Source organism: Chiloscyllium punctatum, chromosome 39 (genome assembly GCF_047496795.1).
Source record: "Chiloscyllium punctatum isolate Juve2018m chromosome 39, sChiPun1.3, whole genome shotgun sequence".
Taxonomy (NCBI): domain Eukaryota; kingdom Metazoa; phylum Chordata; class Chondrichthyes; order Orectolobiformes; family Hemiscylliidae; genus Chiloscyllium; species Chiloscyllium punctatum.
In genome coordinates this window covers 10,590,681-10,608,669 of record NC_092777.1, presented here as the reverse complement: position 1 = coordinate 10,608,669, position 17,989 = coordinate 10,590,681, and the positions used below count along the sequence as shown (strand labels likewise).

The 17,989-nt window shown below is 53.3% G+C and overlaps 1 protein-coding gene across 1 annotated transcript in view; it reads right to left on the bottom strand.

Annotated features, from left to right (window-relative positions):
• Positions 1 to 13,123, bottom strand: part of LOC140464210 (eukaryotic translation initiation factor 4H-like) — a 34,476-nt gene extending 21,353 nt beyond the window's left edge. The window contains exons 1-3 of the mRNA XM_072559062.1: positions 13,032 to 13,123; positions 6,807 to 6,997; positions 3,618 to 3,682 (exon numbers count right to left, since the gene is read on the bottom strand). Of these exons, the coding sequence (XP_072415163.1) occupies positions 3,618 to 3,682; positions 6,807 to 6,997; positions 13,032 to 13,087 (312 nt within the window). The 5' untranslated portion in view covers positions 13,088 to 13,123. The remainder of the gene's footprint in view (positions 1 to 3,617; positions 3,683 to 6,806; positions 6,998 to 13,031) is intronic.
• Between the last annotated feature and the right edge of the window lie 4,866 nt (positions 13,124 to 17,989).

Sequence of the window (17,989 nt, the reverse complement as noted above, 5' to 3'; positions counted from 1 at the left end):
TCTGCATATGAACCATCCTGAATCCCTCGATTAGATTCCAGTCTGTAACTCCCTCCCGGGTATCTGTTATTCTGTATATAAACCACCCTGAACCCCTCGATTAGATTCCAGTCTGTAACTCCCTCCCAGGTCTCTGTTATTCTGTATATAAACCACCCCGAACCCCTCGATTAGATTCCAGTCTGTCACTCCCTCCCGGGTATCTGTTATTCTGTATATAAACCACCCCGAACCCCTCGATTAGATTCCAGTCAGTAACTCCCTCCCGGGGTATCTGTTATTCTGTATATAAACCACCCCGAACCCCTCGATTCGATTCCAGTCTGTAACTCCCTCTTGAGAATCTGTTATTCTGTATATAAACCACCCCGAACCCCTCGATTAGATTCCAGTCAGTAACTCCCTCCCGTGTATCTGTTATTCTGTATATAATCCACCCTGAACCCCCCGATTAGATTCCAGTCTGTCACTCCCTCCTGGGTATCTGGTATTCTGTATATAATCCACCCTGAACCCCTCGATTAGATACCAGTCTGCAACTCCCTCCTGGGATATCTGTTATTCTGTATATAAACCACCCTGAACCCCTCGATTAGATTCCAGTCTGTAACTCCCTCCCGGGTATCTGTTATTCTGTATATAAACAACCCCGAACCCCTCGATTAGATTCCAGTCAGGAACTCCCTCCCGGGGTATCTGTTATTCTGTATACAAACCACCCTGAACCCCTCAATTAGATTCCAGTCTGTAACTCCCTCCCGGGGAATCTGTTATTCTGTATATAAACCACCCCGAACCCCTCGATTAGATTCCAGTCTGTAACTCACTCCCAGGGTATCTGTTATTCTGTATATAAACCACGCTGAACCCCTCGATTAGATTCCAGTCTGTGACTCCCTCTTGAGAATCTGTTATTCTGTATATAAACCACCCCGAAAACCTCGATTAGATTCCAGTCAGTAACTCCCTCCCGTGTATCTGTTATTCTGTATATAATCCACCCCGAACCCCTCGATTAGATTCCAGTCTGTAACTCCCTCCCTGGTATCTGTTATTCTGTATATCAACCACCCTGAACGCCTCGATAAGATTCCAGTCTGTAACTCCCTCCCGGGTATCTGTTATTCTGTATATAAACAGCCCCAAAACCCTCGATTAGATTCCAGCCTGTAACTCCCTGCCGGGTATCTGTTATTCTGTATACAAACCACCCCGAATCCCTCGATTAGATTCCAGTCTGTAACTCCCTCTTGAGAATCTGTTATTCTGTATATAAACCACCCCGAACCCCTCGATTAGAGTCCAGTCAGTAACTCCCTCCCGGGTATATGTTATTCTGTATATAATTAACCCTGAACCCCTCGATTACATTCCAGTCTCTAACTCACACCCAGGTATCTGTTATTCTGTATATAAACCACTCCGAACCCCTCGATTAGATTCCAGTCTGTAACTCCCTCCCGTGTATCTGTTATTCTGTATATAATCCACCCTGAACCCCTCGATTAGATTCCAGTCTGTCACTCCCTCCCGTGTATCTGTTATTCTGTATATAATCCACCCTGAACCCCTCGATTAGATTCCTCACTGTAACTCACACCCAGGTATCTGTTATTCTGTATATGAACCACCCCGAACCACTTGATTAGAATCCAGTCTGTGACTCCCTCCTGGGGTTTCTGATATTCTGCATAAAACCACCCTGAACCCCTCGATTAGATTCCAGCGTGCAACTCCCTCCCGGGGAAGTTATTCTGCACATAAACCACCCCAAACCACTCGATTCGATTCCAGTCTGTAACTCACACCCAGATTTCTGTTATTCTGTATATAAACCACCATGAACCCCTCGATTCAATTAACGCCTGTAACACCCTCCCTGGTATCTATTATTCTGGATATAAACCACCCCGAACCCCTCGATTACATTCCAGTCTCTAACTCACACCCGGGTATCTGTTATTCTGTATACAAACCACCCCGAACCCCTCGATTACATTCCAGTCTCTAACTCCCTCCCCGGTATCTGTTATTCTCTATATAAAACACCCCGAACCCCTCGATTAGATTCCAGTGTGTAACTCCCTCCCGGGTATCTGTTATTCTGTATATAAACCACCCTGAACCCCTCGATTAGATTCCAGTCTGTCACTCCCTCCCGGGTATCTGTTATTCTGTATATAATCCACCCTGAACCCCTCGATTAGATACCAGTCTGCAACTCCCTCCTGGGATATCTGTTATTCTGTATATAAACCACCCTGAACCCCTCGATTAGATTCCAGTCTGTCACTCCCTCCCAGGGTATCTGTTATTCTGCATATGAACCATCCTGAATCCCTCGATAAGATTCCAGTCTGTAACTCTCTCCATTGCATCTCTTCCTATGTATATAAACCACCTCGAACCCATCGATTCGATTCCAGTCGGTAACTCCCTCCCGGGTATATGTTATTCTGTATATAATTAACCCTGAACCCCTCGATAACATTCCAGTCTCTAACTCACACCCAGGTATCTGTTATTCTGTATATAAACAGCCCCGAACCCCTCGATTAGATTCCAGTCTGTAACTCCCTCCCGGGTATCTGTTATTCTGTATATAAACCAGACTGTACCCCTCGATTAGATTCCAGTCTGTAACCCCCTCCCGGGTATCTGTTATTCTGTATATAAACCACACCGAAGCCCTCAATTAGATTCCAGTCTGTAACTCCCTCCCGGGTATCTGTTATTCTGTATATAAATCACCCCGAACCCCTCGATTAGATTCCAGCCTGTAACTCCCTCCTGGGGTATCTGTTATTCTGTATTTAAACCACCCCGAACCCCTTGATTATATTCTAGTCAGTAACACCCTCCCGGGTATCTGTTATTCTGTATATAAACCACCCCGAACCCCTCGATTAGATTCCAGTCTGTAACTCCCTCCTGGGTATCTGTTATTCTGTATATAAACCACCCCGAACCCCTCGATTAGATTGCAGTCTGTAACACCCTCCCAGGTATCTGTTATTCTGTATATAAACCACCCGGAACCCCTCGATTTCATTCCAGTCTCTAACTCACACCCAGGTATCTGTTATTCTGTATATAAACAGCCCCAAAACCCTCGATTAGATTCCAACCTGTAACTCCCTCCCGGGTATCTGTTATTCTGTACATAAACCATCCTGAACCCCTCGATTAGATTCCAGTCAGTAATTCCCTCCCAGGTATCTGTTATTCTGTATATAAACCACCCCGAACCCATCGATTAGATTCCAGTCTGTAACTCCCTCCCGTGTATCTGTTATTCTGTATATAAACCACCCCGAACCCCTCGATTAGATTCCAGTCTGTAACTCACACCCGGGTATCTGTTATTCTGTATATAAACCACCCCGAACCCCTCGATTAGATTCCAGTCTGTAACTCCCTCCCGGGGATCTGTTATTCTGTATATAAACCACCGCGAACCCCTCGATTAGATTCCAGTCTGTAACTCCCTCCCGGGGATCTGTTATTCTGTATATAAACCACCCCAAACCCCTCGATTAGATGCCAGTCCTTAACTCCCTCCTGGGTATCTGTTCTTTCGAGGGAACCACTACAATATTCAAGTGTAAAACACTCACAGCCCCATCAAACGTTAGTGCTTCCTCAAGAGTTTCGACATCGTCAAATTCCACGTAACAAAACCCTGCAGAAAAGACAACAAATTATAATTTCCTCAGACAAAAATATGGTTACCGCCACAGTCCCGTCTCTGTTTCCCTCATTCAGACCCACACCGGGAGCACCGTGTACAGTTCCCCGTCTCTGTATCCCTCAGTCAGACCCACACCGGGAGCACCGTGCACAGTTCCCCGTCTCTGTATCCCTCAGTCAGACCCACACCGGGAGCACCGTGCACAGTTCCCCGTCTCTGTATCCCTCAGTCAGACCCACACCGGGAGCACCGTGCACAGTTCCCCGTCTCTGTATCCCTCGGTCAGACCCACACCGGGAGCACCGTGCACAGTTCCCCGTCTCTGTGTCCCTCATTCAGACCCACACCGGGAGCACCGTGCACAGTTCCCCGTCTCTGTATCCATCAGTCAGACCCACACCGGGAGCACCGTGCACAGTTCCCCGTCTCTGTATCCCTCAGTCAGACCCACACCGGGAGCACCGTGCACAGTTCCCCGTCTCTGTATCCCTCAGTCCGACCCACGCCGGGAGCACCGCGCACAGTTCCCCGTCTCTGTATTCCTCAGTCAGACCCACACCAGGAGCACCGTGCACAGTTCCCGTCTCTGTACCCTTTGGTCTGTAAGTCTCTGCCCCCTGTCACGACTCTGCCTCGATACATCATTGACAATGCTATCACAGTCGTCCCTACCACCTCCACGCACCAGGCACCTCCCTCTGTGGAAGGAACCTTCCATGCATCTCTGCCATAAACATTTCCCGTCTAACTCGCGACCCCTCTTAATGGTAGTCTACTTGGTAGTGTGGATGAGCAGAGGGATCTTGGTGTCCATGTACACAGATCTTTGAAAGTTGCCACCCAGGTAAATAGTGCGGTGAAGAAGGCATATGGGGTACTGGGCTTTATTGGTAGAGGAATTGAGTTCCGGAGTCCTGAGGTCATGCTGCAGTTGTATCAGACTCTGCTGCGGCCTTATCTGGAGTATTGTGTGCAGTTTTGGTTGCCATACTATAGGAAGGATGTGGAGGCACTGGAACGGGTGCAGAGGAGTTTTACCAGGATGTTGCCTGGTATGGTAGGAAGATCGTATGAGGAAAGGCTGAGGCACTTGGGGCTGTTTTCATTGGAGAAAAGAAGGTTTAGGGGTGACTTGATAGAGGTGTACAAGATGATTAGGGGTTTAGATAGGGTTGACAGTGAGAACCTTTTTCCACATATGGAGTCAGCTATTACGAGGGGCATAGCTTTAAATTAAGGGGGGGTAGATATAGGACTTATGTTAGGGGTAGGTTCTTCACTCAGCGAGTCGTAAGTTCATGGAATGCCCTGCCAGTAGCAGTGGTGGACTCTCCCTCTTTATGGGCATTTAAACGGGCATTGGACAGGCATATGGAGGATAGTGGGCTATTGTAGGTTAGGTGGGCTTGGATCGGCGCAACATCGAGGGCCAAAGGGCCTGTACTGCGCTGTATTGTTCTATGTTCTAGAGAGAGGGAGACCGAGGGAGACAGACAGACCGAGAGCGTGTGTGTGAGAGAGAGAGACAGACGGACGGAGAGAGTGTGTTTGTGTGTGTGTGTGTGTGTGTGTGTGTGTGTGTGTGTGTGTGTGTGTGTGAGTGTGAGAGAGAGAGAGAGACAGACGCCTCTAGTTGGCGGCCTCAGTCTAGACTGCCCCTCTGCAGTGCTCAGGGACCCAGCTGAGTTGCCGATGCTCAGGACCTGCTCTCTCGCTCTCACACCCACACTGCAGTCCCTGGTCTGGAACGAAATCCCTCTCCTTATTCCCCTAAACGCCTTTTTTCTCATCACGTATTTTTTTCAAAAAATTAAGTACTATATTCTATCCCAGCTGCATTCGGGTTTGGTTTAACTGCGAAGGTGTGTAGTCCAGTGCGGAGATGGGTCACACAGTTATAGAGCTGTCCAGCACGGAAACAGACCCTTCGGCCCCACTCAGCCCGTGCTGACCCAGATATCCCTAACCTAACCCAGTCCCCGTTTGCCAGCACTTGGCCCCTCTCCCTCTAAACCCTTCCTGTTCCCCTCCCCATCCACCTTTTCAATGTTGGCACTGCCCCAGCCCCCCACCACTTCCTCTGGCAGCTCGTCCCACACACGCACCACCCTCTGGGGGGGGGGGGGGAAAGTTACCCCTTTTCAATCTTTCTCCTCTCCCCGTCTAATTCTGGCCTCTCCCCCACCGCAGGGGGGTAAAGACCTTGTCTATTTACCCCCTATTCATGTCCCCCCTCATGATGTTATAAACCTCTATAAGGTCATCCCCTCAGCCTCCCCCACCCCAGGGGGAAAAGACCTTGTCTATTTACCCTCTCCATGTCCCCCCTCATGATGTTATAAACCTCTATAAGGTCATCCCCTCAGCCTCCCCCACCCCAGGGGGAAAAGACCTTGTCTATTTACCCTCTCCATGTCCCCCCCCCCCATGATGTTATAAACCTCTATACGATCACCCCCTCAGTCTCCCCCACCCCAGGGGGAAAAGACCTTGTCTATTTACCCTCTCCATGTCCCCCCCCCCCATGATGTTATAAACCTCTATACGATCACCCCCTCAGTCTCCCCCACCCCAGGGGGAAAAGACCTTGTCTATTTACCCTCTCCATGTCCCCCCCCCAATGATGTTATAAACCTCAATAAGGTCACCCCCTCAGTCTCCCCCACCCCAGGGGGAAAAGACCTTGTCTATTTACCCTCTCCATGTCCCCCCCCCCATGATGTTATAAACCTCTATAAGGTCACCCCCTCACCCTCCGACGCTCCGGGGAAAACAGCCCCAGCCTCTCCCTGGAACTCAGACCCTGCAACATCCTCGTAAACGGTTTCCGAACCCTTTCCCAACATCCTTCCGGGAGACCAGAGTCGCGCACAGTCGCCCAAAAGCGGCCTCAGCCGCGACATACACCCACCGGGCTCCGATACGGGGAGGCTGAGAAGAGAGAGATGCAGGGGACAGGAGCCCGGGCTGTGGCGTGAGCTCTCGAAGAGGAGGTTCGGAGCCTGGGCCGAGATGCCTCGTGGGGCCCTCGCAGAGCACTAGGCCCGGGATTTGCCTGCTGTCTTGGTCGCGGCAGGGTTGGAGAGGGGGGGGGGGGGGATGGGAAGCAACTGACCTTTGAACTTGTCAGTCTCCTTGTCCCGGACCAGGCGGATGCTGCGGACCTGCAGGTCCTTGAAGATGTGGTCGATGTCGCCCTGGACGGCGTTGAAGGGTAGGTTCCCCACGAAGGCAGTGAACGGGGGCTCAGTCGGCAGCTCCTTCTGACGGCGCGGCCCATCTCCTCCACCACCTCCTCGCTGCCTCCTGCCGGGGGGAGGGGACAGGGGAGAACGGGAGGGGCAACAGGGAGTGAGGGAGGGGGGGGGGGGAACAGAGGGGAATGGGAGGGGTGACAGGGGAACAGGGAGTGAGGGAGGAGTGAGGGACAGGGGAATGGGAGGGGCGACAGGGAACAGGGAGTGAGGGAGAGGGGAGCGGGGGGGGGTGAGACAGAGGGTAACGGGAGGGGTGACAGGGGGAACAGGGAGTGAGGGAGAGGGGAATGGGAGGGGTGACAGGGGGAACAGGGAGTGAGGGAGAGGGGAAAGGGAGGGGGGAACAGAGGGGAATGGGAGGGGTGACAGGGAGTGAGGGAGGGGGGAAAGGGGGGGGGGGAACAGAGGGGAATGGGAGGGGTGACAGGGGAACAGGGAGTGAGGGAGAGGGGAACGGGGTGAGACAGAGGGGAATGGGAGGGGCGACAGGGGAACAAGGAGTGAGGGAGAAGGGAAAGGGGAAGGGGGGGTAAGACAGAGGGGAATGGGAGGGGAACGGGGCGGTGAGACAGAGGGGAATGGGAGGGGTGACAGGGGGAACAAGGAGTGAGGGAGAAGGGAAAGGGGAAGGGGGGGTAAGACAGAGGGGAATGGGAGGGGAACGGGGCGGTGAGACAGAGGGGAATGGGAGGGGTGACAGGGGGAACAGGGAGTGAGGGAGAAGGGAGTGGGGGGAGAAAGAGGGTGGGAGAGTTGGGGGGACAGAGGGGGTTAAAGGTGGTGGTGAGAAAGAGAGAGACACAAGACGGGGTCAGTTCAGGAGCATCACAACAGTCATTAAAGCCCCCACCCCACCCCCACATATACAGTGACACAGGGCCATGGGAGGGGGAGCAGAAACCACCCACCCCCTCTCAGGGTAACAGGGGGTCAGGGTATTGATCAATTCAATCACCCCCTCTCAGGGTAACAGGGGGTCAGGGTATTGATCAATTCAATCACCCCCTCTCAGGGTAACAGGGGGGTCAGGGTATTGATCAATTCACCCACCCCCTCTCAGGGTAACAGGGGGGACAGGGTATTGATCAATTCACTCACCCCCTCTCAGGGTAACAGGGGGTCAGGGTATTGATCAATTCACCCACCCCCTCTCAGGGTAACAGGGGGACAGGGTATTGATCAATTCACCCACCCCCTCTCAGGGTAACAGGGGGTCAGGGTATTGCTCAATTCACCCACCCCCTCTCAGGGTAACAGGGGGTCAGGGTATTGATCAATTCACCCACCCCCTCTCAGGGTAACAGGGGGGTCAGGGTATTGATCAATTCACCCACCCCCTCTCAGGACAACAGGGGTCAGGGTATTGATCAATTCACCCACCCCCTCTCAGGGTAACGGGGGGTCAGGGTATTGATCAATTCACCCACCCCCTCTCAGGGTAACAGGGGGTCAGGGTATTGATCAATTCACCCACCCCCTCTCAGGGTAACAGGGGGTCAGGGTATTGATCAATTCACCCACCCCCTCTCAGGGTAACAGGGGGTCAGGGTATTGATCAATTCACTCACCCCCTCTCAGGGTAACAGGGGGGTCAGGGTATTGATCAATTCACCCACCCCCTCTCAGGGTAACAGGGGGTCAGGGTATTGATCAATTCACCCACCCCCTCTCAGGGTAACAGGGGGTCAGGGTATTGATCAATTCACCCACCCCCTCTCAGGGTAACAGGGGGACAGGGTATTGATCAATTCACTCACCCCCCTCTCAGGGTAACAGGGGGTCAGGGTATTGATCAATTCACCCACGCCCCTCTCAGGGTAACGGGGGGTCAGGGTATTGATCAATTCACTCACCCCCCTCTCAGGGTAACAGGGGGGTCAGGGTATTGATCAATTCACCCACCCCCTCTCAGGGTAACAGGGGGTCAGGGTATTGATCAATTCACCCACCCCCTCTCAGGGTAACAGGGGGTCAGGGTATTGATCAATTCACCCACCCCCTCTCAGGGTAACGGGGGGTCAGGGTATTGATCAATTCACCCTCCCCCTCTCAGGGTAACAGGGGATCAGGGTATTGATCAATTCCACTCACCCCCCTCTCAGGGTAACAGGGGGTCAGGGTATTGATCATTTCACCCACCCCCTCTCAGGGTAACAGGGGGGTCAGGGTATTGATCAATTCAGCCACCCCCTCTCAGGGTAACAGGGGGGTCAGGGTATTGATCAATTCACCCACCCCCTCTCAGGGTAACAGGGGGGTCAGGGTATTGATCAATTCACTCACACCCCTCTCAGGGTAATGGGGGGTCAGGGTATTGATCAATTCACCCACCCCCTCTCAGGACAACAGGGGGTCAGCGTATTGATCAATTGACCCACCCCCCTCTCAGGGTAACGGGGGGTCAGGGTATTGATCAATTCACCCACCCCCTCTCAGGGTAATGGGGGGTCAGGGTATTGATCAATTCACCCACCCCCTCTCAGGACAACAGGGGGTCAGCGTATTGATCAATTCCACTTACCCCCTCTCAGGGTAACAGGGGGACAGGGTATTGATCAATTCACCCACCCTCTCTCAGGGTAACAGGGGGTCAGGGTATTGATCAATTCACCCACCCCCCTCTCAGGGTAACAGGGGGTCAGGGTATTGATCAATTCACCCACCCTCTCAGGGTAACAGGGGGTCAGGGTATTGATCAATTCACCCACCCCCCTCTCAGGGTAACAGGGGGTCAGGGTATTGATCAATTCACCCACCCCCTCTCAGGGTAACAGGGGGTCAGGGTATTGATCAATTCACCCACCCCCTCTCAGGGTAACAGGGGGTCAGGGTATTGATCAATTCACCCACCCCCTCTCAGGGTAACAGGGGGACAGGGTATTGATCAATTCACTCACCCCCCTCTCAGGGTAACAGGGGGTCAGGGTATTGATCAATTCACCCACCCCCTCTCAGGGTATTAATCAATTCACTCACCCCCTCTCAGGGTATTGATCAATTCACTCACCCCCTCTCAGGACAACAGGGGGTCAGGGTATTGATCATTATCCCGACCCCCTCTCAGGGTAACGGGGGGTCAGGGTATTGCTCATTATCCCGACCCCCTCCCGGGGTGTATTGAGGGTTGTGGGGGGTCAGGGTGTTGCTCATTATCCCGACCCCCTCCCGGGTGTATTGAGGGTTGTGGGGGGTCAGGGTATTGATCAATTCACGCACCCCCTCTCAGGGTAACAGGGGGTCAGGGTATTGATCAATTCACCCACCCCCTCTCAGGGTAATGGGGGGTCAGGGTATTGATCAATTCACCCACCCCCTCTCAGGACAACAGGGGGTCAGCGTATTGCTCAATTCACCCACCCCCTCTCAGGACAACAGGGGGTCAGGGTATTGATCATTATCCCGACCCCCTCTCAGGGTAACGGGGGGTCAGGGTATTGCTCATTATCCCGACCCCCTCCCGGGGTGTATTGAGGGTTGTGGGGGGTCAGGGTGTTGCTCATTATCCCGACCCCCTCCCGGGTGTATTGAGGGTTGTGGGGGGTCAGGGTATTGATCAATTCACCCACCCCCTCTCAGGGTAACAGGGGGTCAGGGTATTGATCAATTCACCCACCCCCTCTCAGGGTAATGGGGGGTCAGGGTATTGATCAATTCACCCACCCCCTCTCAGGACAACAGGGGGTCAGCGTATTGCTCAATTCACCCACCCCCTCTCAGGGTAACAGGGGGTCAGGGTATTGATCAATTCACCCACCCCCCTCTCAGGGTAACAGGGGGTCAGGGTATTGATCAATTCACCCACCCCCTCTCAGGGTAACAGGGGGTCAGGGTATTGATCAAATCACCCACCCCCTCTCAGGGTAACAGGGGGTCAGGGTATTGATCAATTCACCCAACCCCTCTCAGGGTAACAGGGGGTCAGGGTATTGATCAATTCACCCACCCCCTCTCAGGGTAATGGGGGGTCAGGGTATTGATCAATTCACCCACCCCCTCTCAGGGTAACAGGGGGTCAGGGTATTGATCAATTCACCCACCCCCTCTCAGGGTAACAGGGGGTCAGGGTATTGATCAATTCACTCACCCCCTCTCAGGGTAACGGGGGGTCAGGGTATTGATCAATTCACCCACCCCCTCTCAGGGTAACAGGGGGTCAGGGTATTGATCAATTCACTCACCCCCTCTCAGGGTAACGGGGGGTCAGGGTATTGCTCAATTCACCCACCCCCTCTCAGGGTAACAGGGGGTCAGGGTATTGCTCAATTCACCCACCCCCTCTCAGGGTAATGGGGGGTCAGGGTATTGATCAATTCACTCACCCCCCTCTCAGGGTAATGGGGGGTCAGGGTATTGATCAATTCACCCACCCCCTCTCAGGGTAACGGGGGGTCAGGGTATTGATCAATTCACCCACCCCCTCTCAGGGTAACGGGGGGTCAGGGTATTGATCAATTCACCCACCCCCTCTCAGGGTAACGGGGGGTCAGGGTATTGATCAATTCACCCACCCCCTCTCAGGGTATTAATCAATTCACTCACCCCCTCTCAGGGTAACGGGGGGTCAGGGTATTGATCAATTCACCCACCCCCTCTCAGGGTAACGGGGGGTCAGGGTATTGATCAATTCACCCACCCCCTCTCCGGGTAATGGGGGGTCAGGGTATTGATCAATTCACCCACCCCCTCTCAGGGTAACAGGGGGTCAGGGTATTGCTCAATTCACCCACCCCCTCTCAGGGTAACAGGGGGTCAGGGTATTGATCAATTCACTCACCCCCTCTCAGGGTAACAGGGGGACAGGGTATTGATCAATTCACCCACCCCCCTCTCAGGGTAACAGGGGGTCAGGGTATTGATCAATTCACTCACCCCCTCTCAGGGTAACAGGGGGGTCAGGGTATTGATCAATTCACCCACCCCCTCTCAGGGTAACGGGGGGTCAGGGTAATGATCAATTCACCCACCCCCTCTCAGGGTAACAGGGGGTCAGGGTATTGATCAATTCACCCACCCCCTCTCAGGGTAACAGGGGGGTCAGGGTATTGATCAATTCACCCACCCCCTCTCAGGGTAACAGGGGGGTCAGGGTATTGATCAATTCACCCACCCCCTCTCAGGGTAACGGGGGGTCAGGGTATTGATCAATTCACCCACCCCCTCTCAGGGTAACAGGGGGTCAGGGTATTGATCAATTCACCCACCCCCTCTCAGGGTAACAGGGGGTCAGGGTATTGATCAATTCACCCACCCCCTCTCAGGGTAATGGGGGGTCAGGGTATTGATCAATTCACCCACCCCCTCTCAGGGTAACAGGGGGTCAGGGTATTGATCAATTCACCCACCCCCCTCTCAGGGTAACAGGGGGGTCAGGGTATTGATCAATTCACCCACCCCCTCTCAGGGTAACAGGGGGACAGGGTATTGATCAAATCACCCACCCCCTCTCAGGGTAACAGGGGGTCAGGGTATTGATCAATTCACCCACCCCCTCTCAGGGTAACAGGGGGTCAGGGTATTGATCAATTCACTCACCCCCTCTCAGGGTAACAGGGGGTCAGGGTATTGATCAATTCACCCACCCCCTCTCAGGGTAACAGGGGGGTCAGGGTATTGATCAATTCACCCACCCCCTCTCAGGGTAACAGGGGGTCAGGGTATTGATCAATTCACCCACCCCCTCTCAGGACAACAGGGGGTCAGTGTATTGCTCATTATCCCCACCCCCTCCCGGGTGTATTGAGGGTTGTGGGGGGTCAGGGTATTGCTCATTATCCCGACCCCCTCCCGGGGTGTATTGACGATGGTGGGGGTCAGGGTATTGCTCATTACCTCCACCCCCCTCCCGGGTGTATTGAAGGGGAGGTGGGGGGGGGGGGGGTCAGGGTATTGCTCATTACCCTGACCCCCTCCCTGACGCTCCGAGGTCTCTCCGCCGCCGTTCGGACGGAGCCTGCGGCCTTCAGGCGCAATCCGCCGCCATCCGTCCCATCCGCGGGCCGCCAGCGGCCGGGGGATGGTCCCGCGCGATCCCTCCCCCCTCCCTCCCTTTGCTCGCTTACCAACCCGCCTGGGGCCGCTCTCACCTCCGGCTCCCGAAGCTGCTGTAGGCCCGATCCTCGTAGTCGTCGAAGTCCGCCATCTTTGTCGCTCCTGCCCTCGGAGGGAGGGGGGGGGGGGTGGGGGGTGGGACGGGAGCGATCGGGAAGGGGCGGGGCCTCCCTCCCGCTGGGCGGGGCGTAGGCGGAGCGCCGTCAGGACCCACTCCCTCCTCCACCCCCCCACCCGAAAATCCGTAGGAGTGGTGTCCGAGACGAATGCCTGAGACACCCTCTCCGTTTTCCACCGTTCCCCAGCCCACTTTTTAAAAACATCCCTCGCAGAAGGGGCTGAGGAGCTGAGCCCCTTCTTCTGGGTTTTTCTCTCTCTCTCCTTCAGCAGTCAGGCGCCCGCCCCGGACGCCCAATCATTGGTGGAAGGGGGGGGTCCTTGCATCCTGGCCGCCCTCCGCCAGGCGCGCTGTGCCGATTTGAGCACGCCGGCGCGGCCATCTTTGAGCCTGGCGGATGTCCCCTGTCCACACACATGGACCATATGGGGCACTTGCTGCCTGTCACTGACATTGCAGGGTGTTGAAGGCTGGGTTTGGGGGTGAGTGGGGGAGAGACAGGCAGAGGGAGTAATTCTCCTCAGCTACTCAGACTGCTGACCATTCAGAGAGAATCTAACCATCGCCCCCTGAAAGGGGAGACTGGGAGGCAAAGGGAATGCTGGATGATGAAAGAAATCGAGGGGTTGTTGGAGATAAAGAAGGAAGCACATGTCAGTCACAGACAAGGATAAATCCTTGGATGAGTATAAAGGCAGGAGTGTACTGAAGAGGGACATCAGGAGGGCAAAACGGGGACATGAGATGGCTTTGGTAACTAGGCTTAAGGAGAATCGAAAGGGTTTTCACAAATACATTAAGGACAAAAGGTTAACTCGGGAGAGTATTGATCTCCTCAAGGATCAACGAGGCGGCATTTCTGTTGAGCCACAGAAAATACGGGAGATACTAAATGAGTTTTTTGCATCAATATTTACTGTGGAAAAGGATATGGAGGATACAGACTGTAGGGAAATAGATGGTGACATTCAAAGTTTGGGAGAAGGTTTGTAGCTCGGGTGCTCATTGTTATGGTTCTGTTCGCCGAGCTGGGAATTTGTCTTGCAGCCGTTTCGTCCCCTGCCTAGGGGACATCCTCAGTGCTTGGGAGCCTCCTGTGAAGCGCTTCTGTGATGTTTCCTCCGGCATTTATAGTGGCCTGTCTCTGTCGCTTCCGGTTGTCAGTTCGAGCTGTCCGCTGTAGTGGTCGGTATATTGGGTCCAGGTCGATGTGTTTGTTGATAGAGTCTGTGGGTGAGTGCCATGCCTCTAGGAATTCCCTGGCTGTTCTCTGTTTGGCCTGCCCTATAATGGTAGTGTTGTCCCAGTCGAATTCATGTTGCTTGTCATCTGTGCGTGTGGCTACTAAGGATAGCTGGTCGTGTCGTTTCGTGGCTAGTTGGTGTTCGTGTATACGGATCGTTAACTGTCTTCCTGTTTGTCCGATGTAGTGTTTTGTGCAGTCCTTGCATGGGATTTTGTACACTACATTGGTTTTGCTCATGTTGGGTATCGGGTCCTTTGTTCTGGTGAGTTGTCTGAGAGTGGCTGTTGGTTTGTGTGCTGTTATGAGTCCTAGTGATCGCAATAGTCTGGATGTCAGTTCAGAAATGCTCCTGGTGTATGGTAGTGTGGCTAGTCCTTTGGGTTGCGGCATGTCCTCGTTCCGTTGTCCCTCCCTTAGGCATCTGTTGATGAAATTGCGAGGGTATCCGTTTTTGGCAAATACATTGTATAGGTGTTCTTCTTCCTCTTTTTGTAGTTCTGGTGTGCTGCAGTGTGTTGTGGCCCTTTTGAATAGTGTCCTGATGCAACTTTGTTTGTGTGTGTTGGGGTGGTTGATTTCAGAGTTTAGGACTTGGTCTGTGTGTGGCTTCCCTGTAAACCTTTTGTGGGGAATTCTCCGTTCGGTGTTCTTGGTATGGGGATGAGGTTCCTCACTCTGAATGAGATAGCAGCCAGACCAGAATAGGTACGGGTACGGGACAGTGATGGTGAGACAGAGGGACTTGAGAATTTACAGTTGACAATCACACCTCTCGTTCGGATCTGTTCATGCATTGGGTTCACCGGCAGCATTTCTGAGAAAGAAACAAGGTCTCAGGGAGATATCTGTACACGGACTGGTGTATCTCAGTCCCCCCTCTCTCTCTCAGGGAGATATCTGTACACTGACTGGTGTCTCTCAGTCTCCCCTCTCTCTCTCTCAGGGAGATATCTGTACACTGACTGGTGTCTCTCAGTCCCCTCTCTCTCAGGGAGATATCTGTACACGGACTGGTGTCTCTCAGTCCCCCCTCTCTCCTCAGGGAGATATCTGTACACTGACTGGTGTCTCTCAGTCCCCTCTCTCTCAGGGAGATATCTGTACACTGACTGGTGTCTCTCAGTCCCCCCCCTCTCTCTCTCTCAGGGAGATATCTGTACACTGACTGGTGTCTCTCAGTCCTCTCTCTCTCAGGGAGATATCTGTACACTGACTGGTGTCTCTCAGTCCCCTCTCTCTCTCAGGGAGATATCTGTACACTGACTGGTGTCTCTCAGTCCCCCCTCTCTCTCTCTCAGGGAGATATCTGTACACTGACTGGTGTCTCTCAGTCCCCCCTCTCTCTCTCTCAGGGAGATATCTGTACACTGACTGGTGTCTCTCAGTCCCCCCCCTCTCTCTCTCTCAGGGAGATATCTGTACACTGACTGGTGTCTCTCAGTCCCCTCTCTCTCTCTCAGGGAGATATCTGTACACTGACTGGTGTCTCTCAGTCCCCTCTCTCTCAGGGAGATATCTGTACACTGACTGGTGTCTCTCAGTCCCCCCCCCTCTCTCTCTCTCAGGGAGATATCTGTACACTGACTGGTGTCTCTCAGTCCTCTCTCTCTCAGGGAGATATCTGTACACTGACTGGTGTCTCTCAGTCCCCTCTCTCTCTCAGGGAGATATCTGTACACTGACTGGTGTCTCTCAGTCCCCCCTCTCTCTCTCTCAGGGAGATATCTGTACACTGACTGGTGTCTCTCAGTCCCCCCTCTCTCTCTCTCAGGGAGATATCTGTACACTGACTGGTGTCTCTCAGTCCCCCCCCTCTCTCTCTCTCAGGGAGATATCTGTACACTGACTGGTGTCTCTCAGTCCCCTCTCTCTCTCTCAGGGAGATATCTGTACACTGACTGGTGTGTCTCAGTCCCCTCTCTCTCAGGGAGATATCTGTACACTGACTGGTGTCTCTCAGTCCCCCCCCTCTCTCTCTCTCAGGGAGATATCTGTACACTGACTGGCGTCTCTCAGTCCTCTCTCTCTCTCTCTCTCTCTCTCTCTCAGGGAGATATCTGTGCACTGACTGGTGTCTCTCAGTCCCCCCTCTCTCTCAGGGAGATATCTGTACACTGACTGGTGTCTCTCAGTCCCCCCTCTCTCTCTCTCAGGGAGATATCTGTACACTGACTGGTGTCTCTCAGTCCCCTCTCTCTCTCAGGGAGATATCTGTACACTGACTGGTGTCTCTCAGTCCCCCCTCTCTCTCTCTCAGGGAGATATCTGTACACTGACTGGTGTCTCTCAGTCCCCTCTCTCTCTCAGGGAGGTTTTTGTACACTGACTGGTGTCTCTCAGTCCCCTCTCTCTCAGGGAGATATCTGTACACTGACTGGTGTCTCTCAGTCCCCTCTCTCTCTCTCTCAGGGAGATATCTGTACACTGACTGGTGTCTCTCAGTCCCCCCTCTCTCTCTCAGGGAGATATCGGTACACTGACTGGTGTCTCTCAGTCCCCTCTCTCTCAGGGAGATATCTGTACACTGACTGGTGTCTCTCAGTCCCCTCTCTCTCTCAGGGAGATATCTGTACACTGACTGGTGTCTCTCAGTCCCCTCTCTCTCTCTCAGGGAGATATCTGTACACTGACTGGTGTCTCTCAGTCCCACCTCTCTCAGGGAGATATCTGTACACTGACTGGTGTCTCTCAGTCCCCTCTCTCTCTCTCAGGGAGATATCTGTACACTGACTGGTGTCTCTCAGTCCCCTCTCTCTCTCAGGGAGATATCTGTACACTGACTGGTGTCTCTCAGTCCCACCTCTCTCAGGGAGATATCTGTACACTGACTGGTGTCTCTCAGTCCCCTCTCTCTCTCAGGGAGATATCTGTACACTGACTGGTGTCTCTCAGTCCCCTCTCTCTCTCAGGGAGATATCTGTACACTGACTGGTGTCTCTCAGTCCCACCTCTCTCAGGGAGATATCTGTACACTGACTGGTGTCTCTCAGTCCCCTCTCTCTCTCTCAGGGAGATATCTGTACACTAACTGGTGTTTCTCAGTCCCCTCTCTCTATCTCAGGGAGATATCTGTACACTGACTGGTGTCTCTCAGTCCCCTCTCTCTCAGGGGGATATCTAGACACCGACTGGTATCTCTCAGTCCCCCCTCTCTCTCTCTCTCAGGGAGATATCTGTACACTGACTGGTGTCTCTCAGTCCTCTCTCTCTCAGGGAGATATCTGTACACTGACTGGTGTCTATCAGTCCCCTATCCCACAGGGAGATATCTGTACACTGACTGGTGTCTCTCAGTCCTCTCTCTCTCAGGGAGATATCTGTACACTGACTGGTGTCTCTCAGTCCCCCCTCTCTCTCTCAGGGAGATATCTGTACACTGACTGGTGTCTCTCAGTCCTCTCTCTCTCAGGGAGATATCTGTACACTGACTGGTGTCTCTCAGTCCCCTCTCTCTCTCTCAGGGAGATATCTGTACACTGACTGGTGTCTCTCAGTCCCCTCTCTCTCAGGGAGATATCTGTACACTGACTGGTGTCTCTCAGTCCCCTCTCTCTCTCTCAGGGAGATATCTGTACACTGACTGGTGTCTCTCAGTCCCCTCTCCCTCTCTCAGGGAGATATCTGTACAC